This window comes from Panthera leo, chromosome B1 (assembly GCF_018350215.1).
Source record: "Panthera leo isolate Ple1 chromosome B1, P.leo_Ple1_pat1.1, whole genome shotgun sequence".
Lineage (NCBI taxonomy): Eukaryota > Metazoa > Chordata > Mammalia > Carnivora > Felidae > Panthera > Panthera leo.
The window spans coordinates 58,898,430-58,918,855 of record NC_056682.1 but is presented as its reverse complement, the minus strand read 5'-3'; the positions used below and the strand labels follow the sequence as shown (position 1 = coordinate 58,918,855).

General features: G+C 34.8%; 1 protein-coding gene across 6 annotated transcripts in view; it reads right to left on the bottom strand.

The window, feature by feature from the left end:
- Window positions 1-20,426, bottom strand: part of NEK1 (NIMA related kinase 1) — a 219,548-nt gene that overhangs the window by 133,706 nt on the left and 65,416 nt on the right. For 5 of the 6 annotated variants that reach the window (XM_042935107.1, XM_042935108.1, XM_042935111.1 and 2 more), the window contains exons 13-17: window positions 17,152-17,211; window positions 16,840-16,899; window positions 16,698-16,745; window positions 16,461-16,535; window positions 10,996-11,159 (exon numbers count right to left, since the gene is read on the bottom strand). In XM_042935107.1, the coding sequence (XP_042791041.1) occupies window positions 10,996-11,159; window positions 16,461-16,535; window positions 16,698-16,745; window positions 16,840-16,899; window positions 17,152-17,211 (407 nt within the window). Of the gene's footprint in view, window positions 1-10,248; window positions 10,381-10,995; window positions 11,160-16,460; window positions 16,536-16,697; window positions 16,746-16,839; window positions 16,900-17,151; window positions 17,212-20,426 lie in introns of all 6 variants that reach the window. The other variant, XM_042935112.1, reaches the window with a different exon arrangement.

Sequence of the window (20,426 nt, the reverse complement as noted above, 5' to 3'; positions counted from 1 at the left end):
TCCCATCCTAAGATACCATGTTCAATGTGTGTCAGTCTAAACCTGCAAATGACATATATTAATACTTAGAATTATTTTACTAAAACCTGATCATATGTATAACAGTTTTGATTTACAGATTTTCATAGTACATATATAAAGTACTATCTGTTGTATTTATTTATATCATTTATAGGTTTTGCTTCTCGAATAATCTTTTCCTGAGCTGGTTTAAATAAGCAGGTTTACGTTACTCATTGCTTCCATCACAAACTTACAACGTGCAGTAATTTTTGTTTAACATTATTTCTTTTTCCCTCTCATTTATTAAACAAATACTTATTGTCAACTATTTGCCAATATTATGTCGATCTTTGAAGATGTAAAGCTGTATAAAACAGAATTCCAGAAATGCGAGGTTGATTCGATATATACAAATCAGAGCAATAAACCTTATTAAAAGAATAACAAAAGACAAAAATTAGTTTAATTGATTCTATAGCCCCTCATAATGCTTAAAAACCTACAAACTGTCTTAATTTTTCACATGCATTTCTGTTAACTACTTCATATACACCAAAAGAAAAATCCATACTCATATTCATATTCCTCTCTAAAATAATAAAACTATACTAAACTATGGACACAAACTATTTGTGCTAGACTCATGGAGATAAGTCAGAAATAGTCAATTTATTTAATAGTGATTTTGTTCATTAAACATTATTAAGAATTCAGAGACACTTACTGTTTTAGACAAATTAAATACTCTATCTTTTGAGTTCCAAAATTATACTGCCTAAAATAAGTAAAACAGTATTCTAGATTAATAGTAATGATAATATAAATACTGTATAAGCCACAATTATATAGTAATAAACTAGGAATTTGGGAAAATGCAGAGACATTAAAATGGGTTCAAAGGAAGTAATTATTCTAAGACAAACTCATTTTTTCCATCTTGAAAAGAGGGGAGGGAAAAAAGGAGTAAGTTTTTTCGTTTCCTTTTCTTATACATTCTTTTACATCCTTTTCTTATTCATACAAAGGCATGAATAAGTGCCAAGGTTACTTCACATCCACAGCTCAAATCTTTTACAGGTAAGAGGTATTTAAAATTTTTGAAGGATGATTATGAGTGATTATTTTAAGAGGCGATAATAACACAAAAACATGTAACAATCTAGGTAGAAGAAATAATCAGAGAAATAAAAAATGAGTCAGTGTGGTTTAAAGTAGAAGAGCTAGGATGGCACAGAGTTAATGAGATAGGAAAAGAATATATGGGGCTTATTCATTAAGTTTCCTCCTCTGTTCCGTGGCATAACGTCTATCTGATGGAATGGAATTGGTGTGAGCTTTACTCAAATTAAATGATACAATAGAGAGCAAAAGACTTGGAAAAGTAAAAGCATCTATAAAACACAAATGTTAAGAGGCGCTCAATAGTTTTATAAAATGGTCTTACATGGCTGAAGCTCTAATATTAAAAAGTTAATTGAATGGAAGTTCATCCTTTGCAACAAACGTACCACTCTGGTGGGGGATGGTGATAAGGGGGAAGGCTATGTATATGGGGGGACAGGGATAATATATAGGAAATCTCTGTACCTTCTCCCTCAGTTTTGCTGTGAACCTAAAATTGCTCTAAAATAAAGTCTTTTTTAAAAAATCTAATTGAAGAGGTATGTTAAGACATAAGACACAGATATAAGCAAAGTCAGACTGGCCAGAGTTGCTGATAAGAAGGGAAGAGGAAAGATAAGTGAAGTCATAAAGGAGCAGGCAAATGTGGGCATTGCAAAATATAAGAAAAAGAATGTGAAAGAGTTAGTTGTGTATAAATTTCAGTTTGCTGATTCAGTTTGAATTAGGGAAAAGAACTGACCAGGAACAACAAGGACATACAAATTTTAATAAAACCAGATGCTTTGACAATGTTCTTTAATGCCAATGACCACTAAAAAGTACAAGGCAAAAGAATCATAATATTTAAATTGGAGGATACCTTAAGTATTAATTAGTCTAACTTCTTGCTGAATAAACCATTCCTCTAGTCCCACCTGGATATACCTGGCACATGGCCATTCAAAGCTCTAGTTTAATAGTTTCAGCTTGAGGACATTCACTAAATCGCATGATGGTCCACCCATTGAACAGCCCTCATAATTAGCTAAAGTCTGTTTCTCTACTTCTCCTAGTCATAGTAATTCTACACTGTGGAAATATATAAATAAGTCTGATTCTTCTTCTACGTGAAAAGCCATCCAATTCTTCCAAGCTTCCTCCTTTAAGTATATTTTCTTTAATGGTGGCTGGATTCTCCCAGCTCCTTTAATTTTCCTAATAAATAATCCTCACTAAAGTCAACATGGCACAACAGTTAAATGAGTGAACTCTGGAAACAAACTGTCCACTTTCAAATGCTACTTTTACTAATAAACAGTTATGTGGCCTCCAACATATTATTTGTTTATGCAGTGCCTCAATTTCTCCATCTGTAAAATAGGGAGAATAATAATACCTGCTCCATAGCATTGGTGATAAATAAATAAGTAAATACCATAGGCACTTGCCATTATTCATAGTAGTTATGTTCTAAAAAGTCACCATGAGTACTGAAGTAGAGAATACTGAATCATTATCCCCTAGGAGAAACACAGGGTTATGTTCCTGCTAGCCTCTTATTACAACATCTTTGACAATGGATTGATATATAACATTGTTTTATGTGTGTTTCTATTTAAAGATACTTTATTCAATGTATATAGCCTGAATTCTCAGCCAATAACACTATAACTCACATTGGAGCAAAGCTCATTTGACACAAATAATTCCTCCACAAGGCACATCATAACCTTTCTGCACGTAGGAACACCAGACAACACTTCAACACTGTGTTTGAGGGCCATTTTAAACAGTGAAATCATCAAGAATATGCACACAAGTGTAAAAAAAAAAATGTGACTACAACACAAAAAACACATTTGTGTATGAGTGCTGAAACAAGAAAGCATTGTCTTTTCAACCTCAGCTTGGAATACGTGCATTGGGTGCCTCAAATTTTTTGCTGCTCTGTGCATGTCCATGAATGACCATGAAAGCACTGGGAGTATTGATTGTGGGGTTATGCATAAATTTTAGCAAGTAGTCTAATTCACAAACACGCAATCAATAAGTAATAAGAATTCACTATATATGTAAATTACTTGAAAGTGGTCCTGGAAGGAAGTGTCCAATTAAATATTAGCTCCTATTTTTATTATCGTTATCCTTACAAATCACTATTTTTATAGGTATCTAGTGTGTCAATACCCTTTTGTGTAACCAGTATAGAATACAGTGAAAACTTCAACTCCTCTACTACTTTAATTTTATATATTTTAAAAACTTCTTGGCGTGCCTGGGTGGCTCAGTCAGTTGAGCGTCTGACTTCGTCTCAGGTCATGATCTCACAATTTGTGAGTTTGAGCCCAGCGTCAGGCTCTCTGCTGTCAGCACAGAGCATGCTTCTGATCCTCTTTCCCTCTATCTCTCTGTCCCTCCTCTCTTTGTGCTCTCTCTCTCTCTCTCTCTCAAAAGTAAACATTTAAAAAAGAAAACTTCTTGGGGCACCTGGGTGGCTCAGTTGGTTAAGCATCTGACTCTTGGTTTCGGCTCAGGTCATAATCTCACAGTTCTTGAGTTCGAGTCCTGTGTTGGGCTCTGTGCTGCCAGCACAGAACCTGCTTGGGATTCTCTCTCTCCCTCTCGCTCTCTGCCCTCCCCCCCCCCACTGGCTCACTGGCGCTCCTCTTTCTCTCTTCCTCTCTCTAAAATAAATAAATAAACATTAAAAAACAAAACAAAAAAAAAACACTTCAGCTCTTAAAAAGCTACTGGTACTGGAAGGGGCACTGTCATATACTGTTAGAATGAACATAAATTGGTAGTTTTTCCAGCCAGAAATTTAATAATATTTAGTTAATAAATGCATCTAGTTAAATAAATTTGATAAATGTATTAATGTTTATTTCTAGGATCTTTACCAAGAACATAACTGACCAACTCCTTTAACCCACTAACTGCCCTTCTAAGATTCCATTATACAGAAATGAGAAACATAAAGTTTGGCAAAAAATATTCCAAAAAAGTGAAAAATTACAAACGATGGATAAATTATGGTAATTCAGGCACTGGAATCTTACAGACATCAAAATTCCCTTGCAAATGATTTCAGCATGGGAAAATGTTATAGTAAAAAATGTTAGATTAAAAAAAAAAACCCCACCAGATACAAATTTCTATATATGACTTGATCTCCAGTGACTAAGGAAAAATATATGAAGAAAAAGTGCAAGAAAAAAAGATCAAAGTCTTCACAGTAACTGCCTCTGTAGACAGGAGTAGTGATTTCCATTCCTGCTTCCTAAAACCCTCCTATACTCCACAGTTTTTCCAAAACACCTGTATCACTTTGGCAAGCAGAAAGGCAAGACAAAAAAGCCACTTGTGACTTTCCTTTTCCCATGAGCAAACAGGGGAGAAAAGAGGGATGAATGGTTAAGAATCCTACAAAAGGGATATGACAAGATGGTTAGCTTCTAGTATTTTTAAAACAGGAAATATGTGAGCAGCTCTGAACTAAGCAAAGGAAGCAGTATTAAAGGGGGACTTGAGGATAACAAGGAAAAAAAGGAGTAAATGCCTTTGAGTAAAGCAAAACATTGAGGGGCAAAGACAACAGCTTAAGTATGAGGGAGGAGTAAAAGTTGTTGATCCATGTAATAGGATATATATGTAAATATGAGACACTGGGTATTAGTAAGCATGGAATTAGGAGAATATCACACACACAGTAGTTAAATCTTCTCCTTACCAATGATGACTAGCTATAAAAGATAAGGGCAAAGACAAGAAAAGAAAAGAAAAAAGAAAGAAAGAAAAAGAAAAAAGATAACGGCCTTTGTTTTTTTAAGTTTATTTATTTTGAAAGAGAGAGCACATGAGCAGGGGAGGGGAGAGAGAAAGGGAGAATCCCTAGTTCGATGCAAGCCTTGATCTCACAAACTGCAAGATCATGACCTGAGCTGAAATCAAGAGCCAGCCACTCAACCAACTGAGCCACCCAGGTGTCCCAAAAATAAGGGCATTTAAATTCTTATAGCACAATTATACCAGCTTGAAGGCTTTTCTATTATTTTTCTTTTTCATTTACAAGGAGTTTGCAAGAGAGAAGCAAATCTTTGAAACATGTTTAGAATTGCTTCTTTTCCCCTAATTTAACCTATTGTGAATATATCCTCTACAGGATCTGAAATTAAAAGAAATAAATTGGACAACTCAGTATTAAACTGTAAAATCAACACACTAAAAAAAGGGGGGGGAGCTGTAAAGCTACCCTATTGTGAGACAAAGGCAAGGTTTTGTTGAGACCCGATTGCATTAATATGTACAAATAAAAAAAAACTTGAGATGATAGTATTAGATGCAAAAGTAATGGTGAGAGAGATGAAGGATGCCCAAAAAGCTCCCCCTGCAACTATCCAAGCAATGACCAAGGGAGGAGATGCTCAACTCAGCCTCGAGACCTCTTCATACAGGCTTATTTCTACGATACAGATGCATATGTCAAGATGTGAGAGCACCCCAAAGGACCAACTAATTCAGGCTCAGAACAGCAGTTGTGACTAGCGAGTGTTCATTCTCTGAGCAGTGGTATTCTATCACTAATTTTTAATAGTTGTCAACAATATAAAGAAATAACTACATATTTTCTACAAATCCAAATTTATTTAATCCAAAAGGATAATCTATATTCTAAGATGGCATCAATCTACATTTTTCACATCAAAATGTCCATTCTTTTTTTTTTTTTTTTTTTTTCAACGTTTTTTATTTATTTTTGGGACAGAGAGAGACAGAGCATGAACGGGGGAGGGGCAGAGAGAGAGGGAGACACAGAATCGGAAACAGGCTCCAGGCTCCGAGCCATCAGCCCAGAGCCTGACGCGGGGCTCGAACTCACGGACCGCGAGATCGTGACCTGGCTGAAGTCGGACGCTTAACCGACTGCGCCACCCAGGCGCCCCAAAATGTCCATTCTTTTATCAAAGGATGGAATTAGGGCTGATAAATTTTTTAAAATGAACTTGGCAAAATTAAAAGGTAGCAGAATTCCTCAAGCAGGTCCTTTATTTTATTTTATTTTATTTTATTATTTTATTTAGCTAGTAAATAAATGCCAATCTAAACGAAAGCCAGAATAATGAATAGGCATTAACCAGGCAAAATGGGCAGAGGCAAAGTCATGCTAGGCAGAGGGAGCAGGAGATGCAAAGGAACAAGGATGAGAAAACACATGTCTTTTACTTCTCCACTCCCAGAAGTACAGAAAGAGGGAGCACAAAAATAAGGAGTATACAGGCTTCTATGAGACCTTGTAGGCCATTTAAAGGCTATTATTTGATCCAGGGGCCAAGGAAGGGTCACTAGCTCAATTTCTCTCAATGTGTGCTATTTATAAACCTTTTCTAGGTATAAATTTTTTTTTCTAGGTATAAATTTTTTGATCAGATAATTTTTCAGACTCAAAAGTTCATCAAATTTATTCCTGTTAAATTATATCTAATTCAGGTTCATAGTAGCTATGGTCTACTGAGATTATTTTGTTTCCTGATCAATCAATCGTACCACACATTTACTATTTCTTTCCACTTTACATCTTCTGGAAATGTGATGACTGTATCCTTTAAATGTTTTTTAATGCACCCCTTAAAAATGAAGATTAGTTTGAGGAGGACAAGCTTCTACATATTTTTATTTGGATGACATGAAAATACCAACCGGCAGCCTCTGCATATAATTCTTTAACCAGTTACTAATCCACCTAACAATCTTTATTTCTATTTCTTCACCTTATCTACATTGAGACACCCTGGCAACAATAAATTGCTTTGGTTTATCTACTCTACGAGGTATCTAATTTTTTCACAATGCTTCTAGACCAACAGAAATACCTAGTAGTTCTATTTACTAATTAATTACTACCAAACTGTTTGAGTAGTGGTCTGTGCTTTGTCCAACAGATGTAGTTGTGTTTCCCTTCAAAATTATAAAATATCCATGGCACTATGATGCTCCAGTTTGCCTCACCACACAGTTTGAGAACTAAAGTTCTAGCCTATAATTCTAAAAAACAAAACAAAACAAAAAAATTTGACATAATATATTCTGTGTGAATTTATACTTTGTCCAAGTGATTGCTACTTCCTCCTAAGATGTTTGCAGGCATCACTTTTAACCTTGCCAGGGATCAACACGAAGAAAACTGGTCTAGTTTATAGACTATGTTTTTTGAAAATTATATGATACTTGATGATCTTTGGTTGTCTGCCAATTCTTCTGTTTTCCATATCTTCAAACACAACCAAAATAAATTCACTGAGTATATATGAAACTTCATGCAATCCTTGGCATCATCTTTAATGTTAACCCAATATTTTAAAATTTTATAACCAACCAAAGCAATAACTTTTTACCTTATTCACTAGTAGTATCGTGAGTAGTATCTTCATAACAGAGTGTTTAAGAAGAATTCTACAGTCAGATGGATTTAGTTTAAATCCGAACTCTACCACTTACTAGCTGCCTGACCATGCATAAGTTTTAAATCTCTATAAATTCTAATTTCTTCATTTTTACTAAAAGAATAATAACTAATCCATAGGGTTGCTGTAATGAATAAATACAAGTTGATATACAATAAGAGTTCAATAATACCTACCATCAATAATAACAATAAATTCATGCAACATAAGAAAATGCATACTATTTATCTGAATACCACTAAGCCAACAGAGTTGACACAAATGAAATAAAAATGATCTTATAACCACAAATTATTTAAAAACTGAAAATTAAAATAGTGAAAATATATCTAATGCAAAACAAAGATTGAATGGAAGATGTGGTATATTGGAAAAGGCAACTGAGAAACAGAGCCATTTAAGACAATTTGAAACTCAAATATACGCAAACATTTCAAGGTTATAATAGGAATTTGATGCAAATGGCCCAACATAGTGCAATTTGTCATTCCAAGTATGCAGAATCAAGAAACACTGTGGAAGATGAACAGTGTGAAGAAACATAACATAGTTTTCTCTATTTTCTTTATACTATCATGTGGGAAACAAAGGCAAATGAAAAATTAAATTTCCTTACAGCTTATAGTCCATTGACAAGTCCTTGAAACAGGCAGAGTAACATTCCTCTAGGAACTCAGCTGCCTTGATGATGACACTTTGCTAAGGGTGAAAGGCAATCTTAGCTTAACATTATCCTGACCTCCAGGATCCTGTAAGTCTACTTTAACATATAAAAATTCCTTTGGAAACTTTTTATCTCAACCACCCTCCCAACATATATGTTGGCAATCATACTCTAAGCTTATGGCCCCCTGATATAAATCTGAAAGGTCTCATGACTGAGTTTTTACTAAACACTAATAAATGACCTTTTCCTAACATCAGCTACCCCCCTCAAGGTGCTAGAAACCTTGTTTCCAAAATACCTTAGATTTACACTATTCCTAATCCCACTTGTCACAACCCCAGTGCAGATCTTTCTGCTCACAGGTCCTATTTCCGTATTTTAATAAAACCACCTTTTTACACTGAAGATGTCTCAAGAATTCTTTCTTAGCCATCAGCTCAGAACCCCAACATTTTCTATATCATACTATACATATTTATTTTAGATTTGATTAATATAAAACTAAATAAAGCCAAATTTTATACTATAAAGATAAATAACACCACAGGATAAAAGCCATGAACAAAATTTGCTTTCTCATTTCATAAAAAAAAAAAAAATGCATATTTGTGAGTCGGTAAGTAGCCTTCCTCTCTCAAAAACAGAATCTACAATTAGCTTAATACTTCAGGCTAGTGTATATAATTCATAAAATTAATTTATATTCACCTCAATTATTTACCTCTGCTCACCTACATTTAAATCATCTTCTATAATGGGGGGGGGATCATAAAGGTTTTTATTACATTCGAAAGGATTCTCCTTAAGATGACAAGAAGAAGGCAATATAACTAAATTTTCACAAAATGGTATCTGCTTTTTTATATACGTGTTCTACTTTTTTTTTTTTTTTACATTTTTTAAAGTTTATTTATTTATTTTGAGAGACAGAGCAAGCACAAGCTGGGGAGGGGCACAGAGAGGGAGAGACAAAATCACAAGCAGGCTCCACAGCATTAGCACAAAGCCTGATGCAGCACTCGAGCTCACAAACCGTGAGATCATGACCTGAGTCGAGCCGAAGAGCTGATGCTTAACTGACTATGCCACCCAAGTGCCCCAGTATCTGCTCCTTTTTAACCAGACATTTTATAGAAGAAATGGGAATATCTAAGGAAACACATATGCATCTTTTTAAGTTTATTTATTTATTTTGGGAGGGAGAGAGAGTGAGAGAGAGAGAGAGAGAGAGATCCTTTGTGTATAAGCATGTGTAGGGGAAAAGCAGAGAGAGAGAGAGAGAGAGAGAGAGAGAGAGAGAGAGAATCCCAAACAGGCTCCATGCTGTCAGCACAGAGCCCAATATGGGGCTTGAACTCACAAACTGCGAGATCGTGACCTGACCCGAAACCAAGGGCCAGATGCTTAACTGAGTGAACCACCAAGATGCCCCATAAACATGTGTGCATTCTTAAGACAAAAGGAATCATGCAAATTAAAATTACTTACTGCTATCATATTGAGTTAATTCAATGGATGAAAAAGAAAAATCTGATGAACAGGATCACAGAGAGCCATAAATCAGAGATGAATATAAAGAGAAAACAAGCACAAACAACAAAGAGAAAAAAGTGGGATTCTAAGTGATATGGGAAAAAAAAGACAAAAAAAGCATACTTTGGAATTTTGCATAAAGTGTGATTCCATTTAAATATATTCAGATTTATTTAAAGCAAGTGGGTGAAATTATTACAACCATATGTTGGCTCAAAGTTATCACATGTTCTTTTACATATGCTCAGACTATAACATATAAATAAGCTACAAAAATTAGGCTGAAATGAAAAAGCTGCATGTTTGCCACATGCAGTCAAAGGCCAAATTTGTACCTAAGAAAATTACTGCATCTAAAAGGCAAAGACATATTCTGTGTAATCAATACAGAAAACATATGAAAAGTATAAGTACTAAGCTATACATGACATAAAACAAAATTACACATGAGGATGAATTTATGGATCATCATAGTTCAGCCTGTTTGTATTGGCATGTTTAGATACAATCTTCAATCTTTTCAAAGATTTTCTAATAGCATCAGGATTTGGGAAATGGTGATGACCTATAGCCCCATTAGGAAATCCTAGATGTAGTCCAGGTGAAATTCCTCTGTAGATAAACATGCACAGTTGGTGTGGGAAACATAGGCAGAAGGAAATGATAGATAAAATTAAATTTCCTTATAACCTGCAGCCCACTGACAAATACTTGAGACAGGCAGAGTAGGACATTCCTCCATGAACTCCCAACTGACTTTTTTTTTATATGAAATTTATTGTCAAATTGGTTTCCATACAACACCCAGTGCTCATCCCAACAAGTGCCCTCCTCAATGCCCATCACTCACTTTCCCCTCTCTCCCACCCCCCATTAATGTTAATGCTTTGCTAGAGGGGAAAACAACTTTAGCTTCACAATAGCTAGGGCTTCAGTATTCTATAAGTCTTCCTTAACGTATGAAAATCCTTTTGGAAACCTCCCCTTGCCTTTACCTCCTCCAACTTCCAGGTATGTAATCAATCTCTCCTCACAATCCCAAGGGAGCTTTTTCTGCCCAGGGGTCCTATTCCCGTGCTTTAATAAAACCAACTCTTCTTACCGAAGACTTCTCAAGAATTCTTTCTTGGCCTTTGGCTCCAAACCCCAACAATTTTCCACATCACAATGACTTTTATTTTTTCTCTGAAGCAAAGCATAAGCAACTTCTGCAGAACATAGCCATACCTTTCTGGATGTCTTCGGCCATATATTTCTCCTTTCCATTTAGTTTGATTATCTTCTGCTCTTTGCTGTTGCATCTGATCAAAAATAGCATGATAATGTTCATACTGTCCTCTAGAAGAAAAAGGTGATGGAGCCACAGCCCCTCCACTGCCAAAAAAGGGAGCCTAGGAATTAAACAAACAGCTCTCACACGTTTATCTCATAAGACCCAAAAGATCTGTACTACCTTCAAAAGAAAAAAATTATTTCAACACTTGACTTTTAAAAAGCAATTACCTAATTTGAACATATTAGTAAACATACAGCTTAAAGCAAAATGTTTTCCTACTGTGTTATAACCATTGACAATCAAAAAGTAGCATACCTTGTTACCAAGAATAAAGCATAATTTAACAAACAAAAATATAAAAAGCCATTAAAGTTACATAAATATTGAAAAGTCTGGTCTTAATAAGTTTTGAAACAAGTTTCTAGTACACATTTTATGGTACCATTCTATTAAGTTTAAAATATGTATAGCTTATATGTAAGGTAGAGCCCACTTTTATAACACTCAAAAGTATACTTAACAAAAACATTTACATATGGCATTTAATAGATCTCAAATACCTCAACAAACAGTAAAGACATAAACACCACTGAAACATAGTCTAGATGTAAAATACAGCAAAACATTTTATCTATCCTTAATCAGTTTATAAACACGTTGGGAAACAAAGCACAAAACTAGAAAACGATTTCCTGCCTGTGGTAAATCAATGGTAGCAGGCACACTTTAAAGTAGTTAAGCACTGAAACTGACTTTCACAAAATAGAAAAAGCTTAGCAGAAGTAAAAATTCCTCAAAAAAAAAAAAAAAAAATGGCACTGGAGAAAGATACTGTTCAATCCAGCCTTGAAAGCAATACAACAGAGAGATTAAATGATTCAATATGAGCCAGAGTACTAAAGTAAAAATGAGCTATGTATGTATAATATTTGAGTGTTGACAGCAGGAGGAGGAAGGAAGTATGCAAACAAATAGGATTAGAAGGCAGGCATCAGTCACAAGAGGCTGGTATCTCTAACTGCTATCAAGCCTGGGTGTTTGAGTTCATATAATAAACAACAACAGAAAGCATTTATAAATTTTCTGACAGGTGTAGAATACCAAAACTGTTTTTAAGAAGGTGAGTCATATTATGCATGATAAAGAGGAATGGGAGAGAGAAGAAGGTAGAGGAACTAATCAGAAGGCTTACTACACTGACACCAAGCCACAAACCTAGGAGCAAAGAAAGGCAATTAGTGAAAAAGGGGAGGGACTTGTGGATTCTCTACAGGAATAACACAGGGTAAGGGCAGATTTATAAGGCCACAACCACTGAGACATAAGAACTTAAGCATGTGGAAAACTCAGAAAACAGATGTCAGACAAGGATAAGAGTTAAAAGTAAATGTGTAATGCTGCATAAGTCATCGTGAAAAAATTTCACTACCAACAGGAAATGCAGAGGTCAATACTGAAAATAAAACTCAAAGGACTAAAGCTGAGTGGTAGCATTTAAAAACCCATTTTGGGGGTGCCTCGGTGGCTCAGTCAGTTGAGCGTCAGACTTCAGCTCAGGTCATGATCTGATGGCTCGTGAGTTCGGGCCCCACGTCGGGCTCTGTGCTGACAGCTCAGAGCCTGGAGCCTGCTTCGGATTCTGTGTCTCCTTCTCTCTCTGCCCTGACCCACTCGCATTCTGTCTCTCTCAAAAATAAATAAACATTAAAAAAAAATTTTTTTTTAATAAATAAAAACCTGTTTTGGGGGCGCCTGGATGGCTCAGTCAGTTGAGTGACCGACTCTTGATTTAAGCTCAGGTCATGATCCCAGGGTCATGGGATGGAGCCGCCCCACACTGGTTAAGATTAAGATTCTCTCTCCGTCTCACCCTTCCACGCTCAGGCGTGAGTGTGAGTGTACACATTCTCTCGCATTGAAAAAAAAAAAAAAAACAGTTAAAAAAATAAAAACCTTTCTTGTGTGTGAAGTGATGAGAATAGAAGTCAGAACACTGACAAGTAAAGTAAAAGAAGAACTTCTAAGCGATAATTTCTGAAGGAAGAAACCTGGCAAAGAAATGATGCAAAGAAAACTACTGGAATCAAATAACAAAAACTTTCAGTGTACCCACTGAGATAAAACTTGTGTCAACATTTTGACACGGTAAGTTGCATACATTATAAGAAAGCATGATTTTTTTAAAAACCAGCTTAAGATGACTACAGATAAGATGTTTGAGTAGCAAGAGATGAAAGTTGTCAGAAATAGGAAGATAACTAATTAGGCAGGAAACTCCATTAAAGCAGTCCTTACACATATCTTCAAAAGTGCATCCCAAGGCAAGAATCAGAATCAGAATTCTGATAAAAGGCAGTTGTATCTCCTATGAGATTGGCTACTCTCTGAGTTTAGTCTAGTGCTAATATCACCTTGACCTGAATTTGAGTCTTCTAATGTTTCTCTTTAGCAAAAATGAAAAGTATGCTAACATCTCTGAAGATGTTTATATTGAAAACAATGCTGAAAATACTGTACTAGAATACTGATGCAATATTGTCTTTCAAAAATCACCTTCTTCCCTAATTATAAGCATATGTTAATGAGTTTTGACAAATATATACACTTGTATAACCACTACCACAATCAAAAGCATATCCGTCACCCTAAATGATCTTTGTTCCTTTGCAGTCAATGTCCCCTCATTCTAACAACCACTGATCTGCTCTCTGTTATAGACTAGACTGCCTTTTCTATAATTTCATATAAATGAAATCCTATAATATGTACTCTTCTGTCTGGCTTCTTTAACTCATTATAATGTTTTTGATTGATCCATGTTGTTGCGTGTATTAACAGGCTATTCATTTTTATTGCTGAGTAATATTCCAATGTGTTTTTCCTGCAATATATTTTCAAACCACTGATATGCCTCTTACACATTATGATTACCATATGATGAAACTATGTATGTGGAACATTTCCTAATTAAAAAAAAAAACACATTCATAAGAGATAAATCAGATATGGATGAAGCAGTAAGTCCCAGATTTTACAGATAGTAAATAATCAAAGACAACTGATTATTTATACTGTGAATAATGCCTTATTATTTAGCAGTTTATAATAATAGTATTAATTTTGAAATATACCCTTTAGTTTCTGTTTTATCTTTATTTAAGGGATCTCTTTAAGTTGACTGACATTATACTGAGCCTCCAGGTCCTTATCACCTGCGCAGGAATCAAACAGCCTAAGAAGTTAAATATTTAAAACCCCATGGGAAATAAGTACAGAAACTAACAGAATTTGCTTTAAGTCATGGGAAATAATTTTATTAATCCTTAATGAAAGCATCATAGGAATTTACAAAGTAAAGCAGAAACCTATTAAATACATACTATCTAATACTGTTGAAAAACTGTCTCAATCAGTTATCAAACAACATTGATAGGACTTTAGGATTAAATATTAAACATCACAGGAAAAAAGATATTTTATTGCATATCAGAAGATATATTCAAAAGGAAAAGAGAAAATAATCAAATTCTCAACACTAGTCATGGACTTGATATAAAATGCTTGACAAAATGTGAGGGCCCACACTTCAACTGTTAAGTTTTGCTTTCCAACTGGGTAAGATACAGAGTTAGTCATTTTAGAATGGGCTGAATTCGGAGTCATTCCTTATCATTCAGAAATTCTACTTCAGAGTAAAGTAGATAGTGCAGTACAAAAATGGTAAAGTATAATTTTAAAGATAAAATTATATTACTACAACCTGTAATATATTAATACAGAATTAGAAAAACTTATTGAATTAATACGTAATATGAAAAATCAAGACAGGACAGAACACACATATCTACATAAAACTTTTATTCATATCATAACTTTTGGAGAAAAGAAGTAAAAATGGTAATCAAGTCAATTTGATAACTCTACTGGGCACCTAAATAACATCGTTAACTAAAAGTTGACTGGGTAACATATGTTAAAATTATAATACTGAGGAAAAAAAGTTTATCCGTTTTTCATTGCTGTGTAACAAATCACTACAAACTTAGTAGTTTCAGACAATACCCATTTATTATCTCACTGTTTCCCTGGCTCACGAGTCTGGACTTAGTTAGCTGGGTCCCCTGCTCAGGATCTCACAAGGAAGCAATCAAGGTGTCAGCCAGGACAATTCTCATCTGAAGCTCAGGATCCTCTTCCAAGTTCACTAGTTCCTGGCAGAATTCGCTTCCTTGTGGCTGTAATAGCCAAGGTCACCACTTTCTTGCTAGCTGTTAGCCAGAGGCCACTATCAACTCCTAAAGGCCACCTATACTTCCCTGCCATGTGAATGCTTTTTTTTCCAGGCCAGCAGAAGCATGTCTCTCAGACTTTCTTCTCCTCTCTAGTCTTCTATGAAGGAATCTCATCAAATGTCAATTTGATAGTCAAGGAGTGACTATCCTATTACCGTTTACCATGTAACATAACCTAATCAATGGAGCTATAACACCACAATATTCACAGGTTCCACCCACACGTAAGGGGAGGGAATACAAGGTATCTACACTAGGAATCAGAAATTTGGAGGGCCATCTTAGAATTTGGCCTATCATAGATATGTAAAGAATGCTACAAGAGCAAAAGAGGAAATATAGGATTCAGATAAGCACAACAAAGAAAGAAACAAGAAGTTAACTTATGAATCCTTGCTAATCACACTCCAGGCATTATTCTTGAATTTTTTCTTTATTTTTAAATGAAGAAGTCTCAGAAAAGTAACTTGCCATTTGTTATATAGTATGGATCTACCCAAAAGAAATGTTTGAATTAACATACTTAGGTAACTGGCTAGCTAGGTAATTTGTTACCTAGGTAAATGGTTGGATGTTGGAGTGAGAGTGAGGAGGCAGGGAGGCATGCTATCAAGTAAAAAGAAACACAGTACAAAGACAGAAATCAGGCCGACTACACAGAATAAGGAAACTACAAAATATGGTCTTTAGTTCAGCCTCACTTGAGCACACAGTGTGTGGTAGGGAAGGGATGGAGATGAGCTTGGAAAGACTGGCAGGGGCCAGAGTAACAAGGATCTTATGAAAACTTAATCCTTAAGGCTAGATGAAGCAACAGAAGGATTTAAGGCAGAGGTGTGACAAACTTTATTTGATTTAAAAAAGATTCTTCTGGAAAAAAAGGTATATCATAGCCTCCACACCAAACTTTTTAAGCAATTTTAACTGTGCCAGATATTAGTTATCAATACAAGTTATATATGAAGTACATGCAGGAAAACTAAGAATTCATAATAGAAGAAGAATTTTAGGTATGAAGTTAATCCTTTCCCCACCAAAAAAGCCAATTATATACATTTCAAAGAGCATGGTGAAACTGGAGAAAACACTGCAATAGTGTAACCATACTGATATCAAATGCCTACCTTTACTTCACCACTTCCACCAGCACTTAGCACGTTTCTCCATCCTTGCTCCCTGGCCCTATTTATTCTCTCCAACTTTTGGGGAAAAGAAACAAACAAAACACAATTTCAAGTATTTAATATAAAGTACATGAAATACATTTACTAATACAATGGAAATCAGTGTATTCCTTTGGAAAAAAAAGTAAGTGTGTGAGGAGGAGGTGGAACGTACCAAGAAAAATGGATTATTCTTACCCTTTCCTTTTCCTGTCTTTTCATCTGTTCAGCCTTCATTAAACTAATCTGTAACAATTTTAAAGACAAACGTCTTAGAGCTTTTAAAACTATTATCATCTACAACTTGGCAAGGGAAGAAAAATAAAAGCAAAAAAACTACCTGATCCTTTTGTTTCTTTTCTTTTTCAATAAATTCCAACCTTCTCTTTCTTGCTGCTTCCTTAAATAAAAAAAGAACAGTTTCATCAAAAATAATTGCTACTTTTTTCTGGTTTCATAAGGAAAGTTAGTGCACCAATAGTAGAGGTATGCCCAGAGAGATTAGGGAGAAAAAAAAAAAAAAGAATTAAAGTTAAAGGTTTCTGTTTGAAAGAAATAAGGAGGAAAGGTTTGGAGGTTTTATAAGATTTTGTTTCTTTTCTTATAATTGTTTTTGCAAAGCTTCAAAATAAGCAGACAGATGTCTTTATACCTCAAACATTTTCCTCCTTTCTTCTCCAGGATTCACTTTCTTCACTGGAATTTGATGGGCCTGGACAAAAAGTAAAACTACAAATTAGATAAGGATTTTGAGGTACTCATTTGAAAAAATTCAAATTTAAGGAAATTCAAAATAAGAAAAAGGTAGTCAATACTGCCATGACTCTGTTTCAAAATATATTATCCCTATAGTAATACAATAGTAGGGAACTTCAACACTCATTTACATCAATGGATAGATAGATCATCCAGACAGAAAATCAACAAGGAAACAGTAGCTTTGAAAATCACATTACACCAGATGAACCTAACAGATACACATAAAACATTCCAACCAAAAACTTCAGAATACACATCCTTTTCAAGTGCACATGGAACATTCTCCAGAATGTTAGGCAACAAAACAAGTTTCAATAAATTCAAAAAGATTAAAACCATGTCATGCATCCTTTCCAACCATAATGATATGAAATTAGAAATCAATCACAAGAAAAAATCTGGAAAGAACACAAACACATGGAGGCTAAGTAATAAGCTACTAAATAATGAAGGATCAACCAAGAATTCAAAGAGAAATTTAAAAATACATGGAAACAAATGAAAATGAAAACACAACAATCCAAAATCTTTGGGATAAAGCAAAAACTGTTCTAAAAGGGAAGTTTACAGCAATACAGGCCTACCTCAAGAAAAAGAAAAATCTCAAATAAACAACCTAACTTTATATATAAAGATGCCCTGTTGATTTTATTTATTTATTTATTTATATGTTTATTTATTTTTGAGAGAGAAGGCTAGCAAGCAGGGGAGGGGCAGAGAGAGAGGGAGAGAGAGAATCTCAAGCAGGCTCCACATTGTCAGCACGGAGCCCGATGTGGGGATCGGTCTCACAAACTGCGACATCATGACCTGAGCTGAAAGCAAGAGCCAGGCACTCAACTGACTACACCACCCAAGGCACCCCACCTAAAGATGCCCTGTTGATTTTAATTATAAAGGAAAGAAAATGTTATTTTAAAAAATTACTTCAAAAAAAATTACTTCAATGATCATTTACATTATCAAAATAATATTAAATTTTATTAATTTAACTTATTAAATCATGAAAAGTGTCTTTGGGTGGGGGCGCCTGGGGGGTGCAGTCATTTAAGTATCCAACTCTTGATTTTGGCTCAGGTCATGATCTCAGTTTGTGGGATCAAGCCTTATGTCAGGCTCTGTGCTGACATCAAGGAGCCTGCTTGAGATTCTCTCTCTCTCTCCTTCTCTCTCTCTCTCTCTTTCCCTGCTCCTCCCCCCTCCCCTGCTCACACATGTGCTCTCACTCTCAAAAATAAATAAATAAACTTTTTTTTAAAAAGTGCTTTTGGTAACAATTCCATATCAATAGCAGCTGTCTTTTAGCAAAAGCCAATGCTATGAAATTACTTTTATATACCAATCATTATTTCAGTTTTCTAAATTTTATAAAATTATCCGGAGATAAGCACTAAAATTCTAAAAGGCAACTCAGAATAAATAAAATAAATGATTGTGAATTAATATGAAGTTAATAAAATTAATAAAAAAGAATCAGGAAGACACAAACTTTATTTATAGTAAGATTTCAGAAGATATTTGATTTCTTCTTCAGAAAGCAACATGATATAGAATTTCTCCTTATGAAATGCAACTAATTTATTTTAATGGATATGTTATTTAACATGAGCACAATAAAATAATGCTACTTAGTATATTACACTACCCAGCATATTGATAACCTGATAAAATATGAATGATTCTTTTTATAATGTGCTTTGCCAGTTTAATTCATGACCATCATAAACCAAATCCATTTTAATTTCTTTTAAGCAAGCTCTATGCCCAATGTGGGGCATGAACTCACAACCCTGAGATCAAGAGTCACATGCTTACATACCATTGAGTCAGCTAGGTGCCCCTAAACCAAATCCATTTTATTGATACAGTCTAAGTTAGCTTAAAGCTGCAAAACAGTGCAGTAAGTGGTACTAAATCTCACACCATAAGTAACCAAACAGTGAGTTTACTACCTGAGAAGACCCAAGTGGTAGATTCCCAGAATCATCCCACCCCCTCACCATATTATTAGGTCCTAACTCCTAACTGCCAATTTTGGCTAGTTACTTCAAGTTTCACTTAAGTTAACCATGTATCTCAGCACTTAACTCCAGAAATGGCACTAGGGTCAATGAAATGACAATAATAGTGAAATATTTAAAGAAAAGTAACTTTTGAATTTTTTCTGAAAGTAACCAAGAGTAAGAAATACAGTTCACATCCAGACCCTGTAAAGATACACAGTATGTATAGTTGGTTTTATTTCCATCTATTACTAAAAAAAAGACCCATTTTTTACCTCCAAAACAGACTTTTCCATCACTAAAAGCAACCCAAAATTTTAAAATAGTCAAGGAAGGGCACTGGGGCCACTGCTATTGACGTGTAAGAAAAAAATACAATTGGAGATAATGCTCTTCATAGTATTGTAAACATGCAGTTAGTATTTCAAAGCATGTTATGTATATAAAATTTAAACTAGTGGGGAATGTTACACAGAATTTTTGTAAAAATACATACTCCTTCCATTCCTTCCATAAGAAGGAATATTATTGGGCAATAAAGAGGAATGCAGTACTGATACATGCTACAACATGGATACATGCTACAACCTTGAAAACATTACGCTAAGTTAAAGAAGCCAGTAACAAAAGACCATGTGTTATATGATTTCATTTACATGAAATTTCCAGAATAAGAAAATCTACAGAGACAGAAGTAGATTAGTGGTTGCCTAGGGCAATGGGGCTAAGGGGAAGAATGGGCAGCGAAAGCTAATGGGAAAAGAATTTTTTTGATGATGAAAATGTTCTAAAACTGATTGTGGTGATAGCTGCACAACTCTGATCTCACTAAAAGTATTTAATTCTAAACTTTAAATGTATGGATTGTACAGTATGTGAAATAAATCTCAGTAAAGCTATTTTAAAAATATACGTAACCCTAAGTGTTACAGAATCATAATTTCTGGACATAGAGCTCTGCATTATATATTTTGAAAGGTTACACAGGTTAACTCAATCTATCAGGTCTAGCACTGGTTTCAACATCTGTGAACCACAACACCAAACAATTTAAAAATATTAACAAAGGGGACACCTGGGTGGATCAGCCGGGTAAGCATCTGACTCTTGATTTCAGTTCAGGTCATGATCTTATGGTGGTGAGATAGAGCCCCGCGTCGGGCTC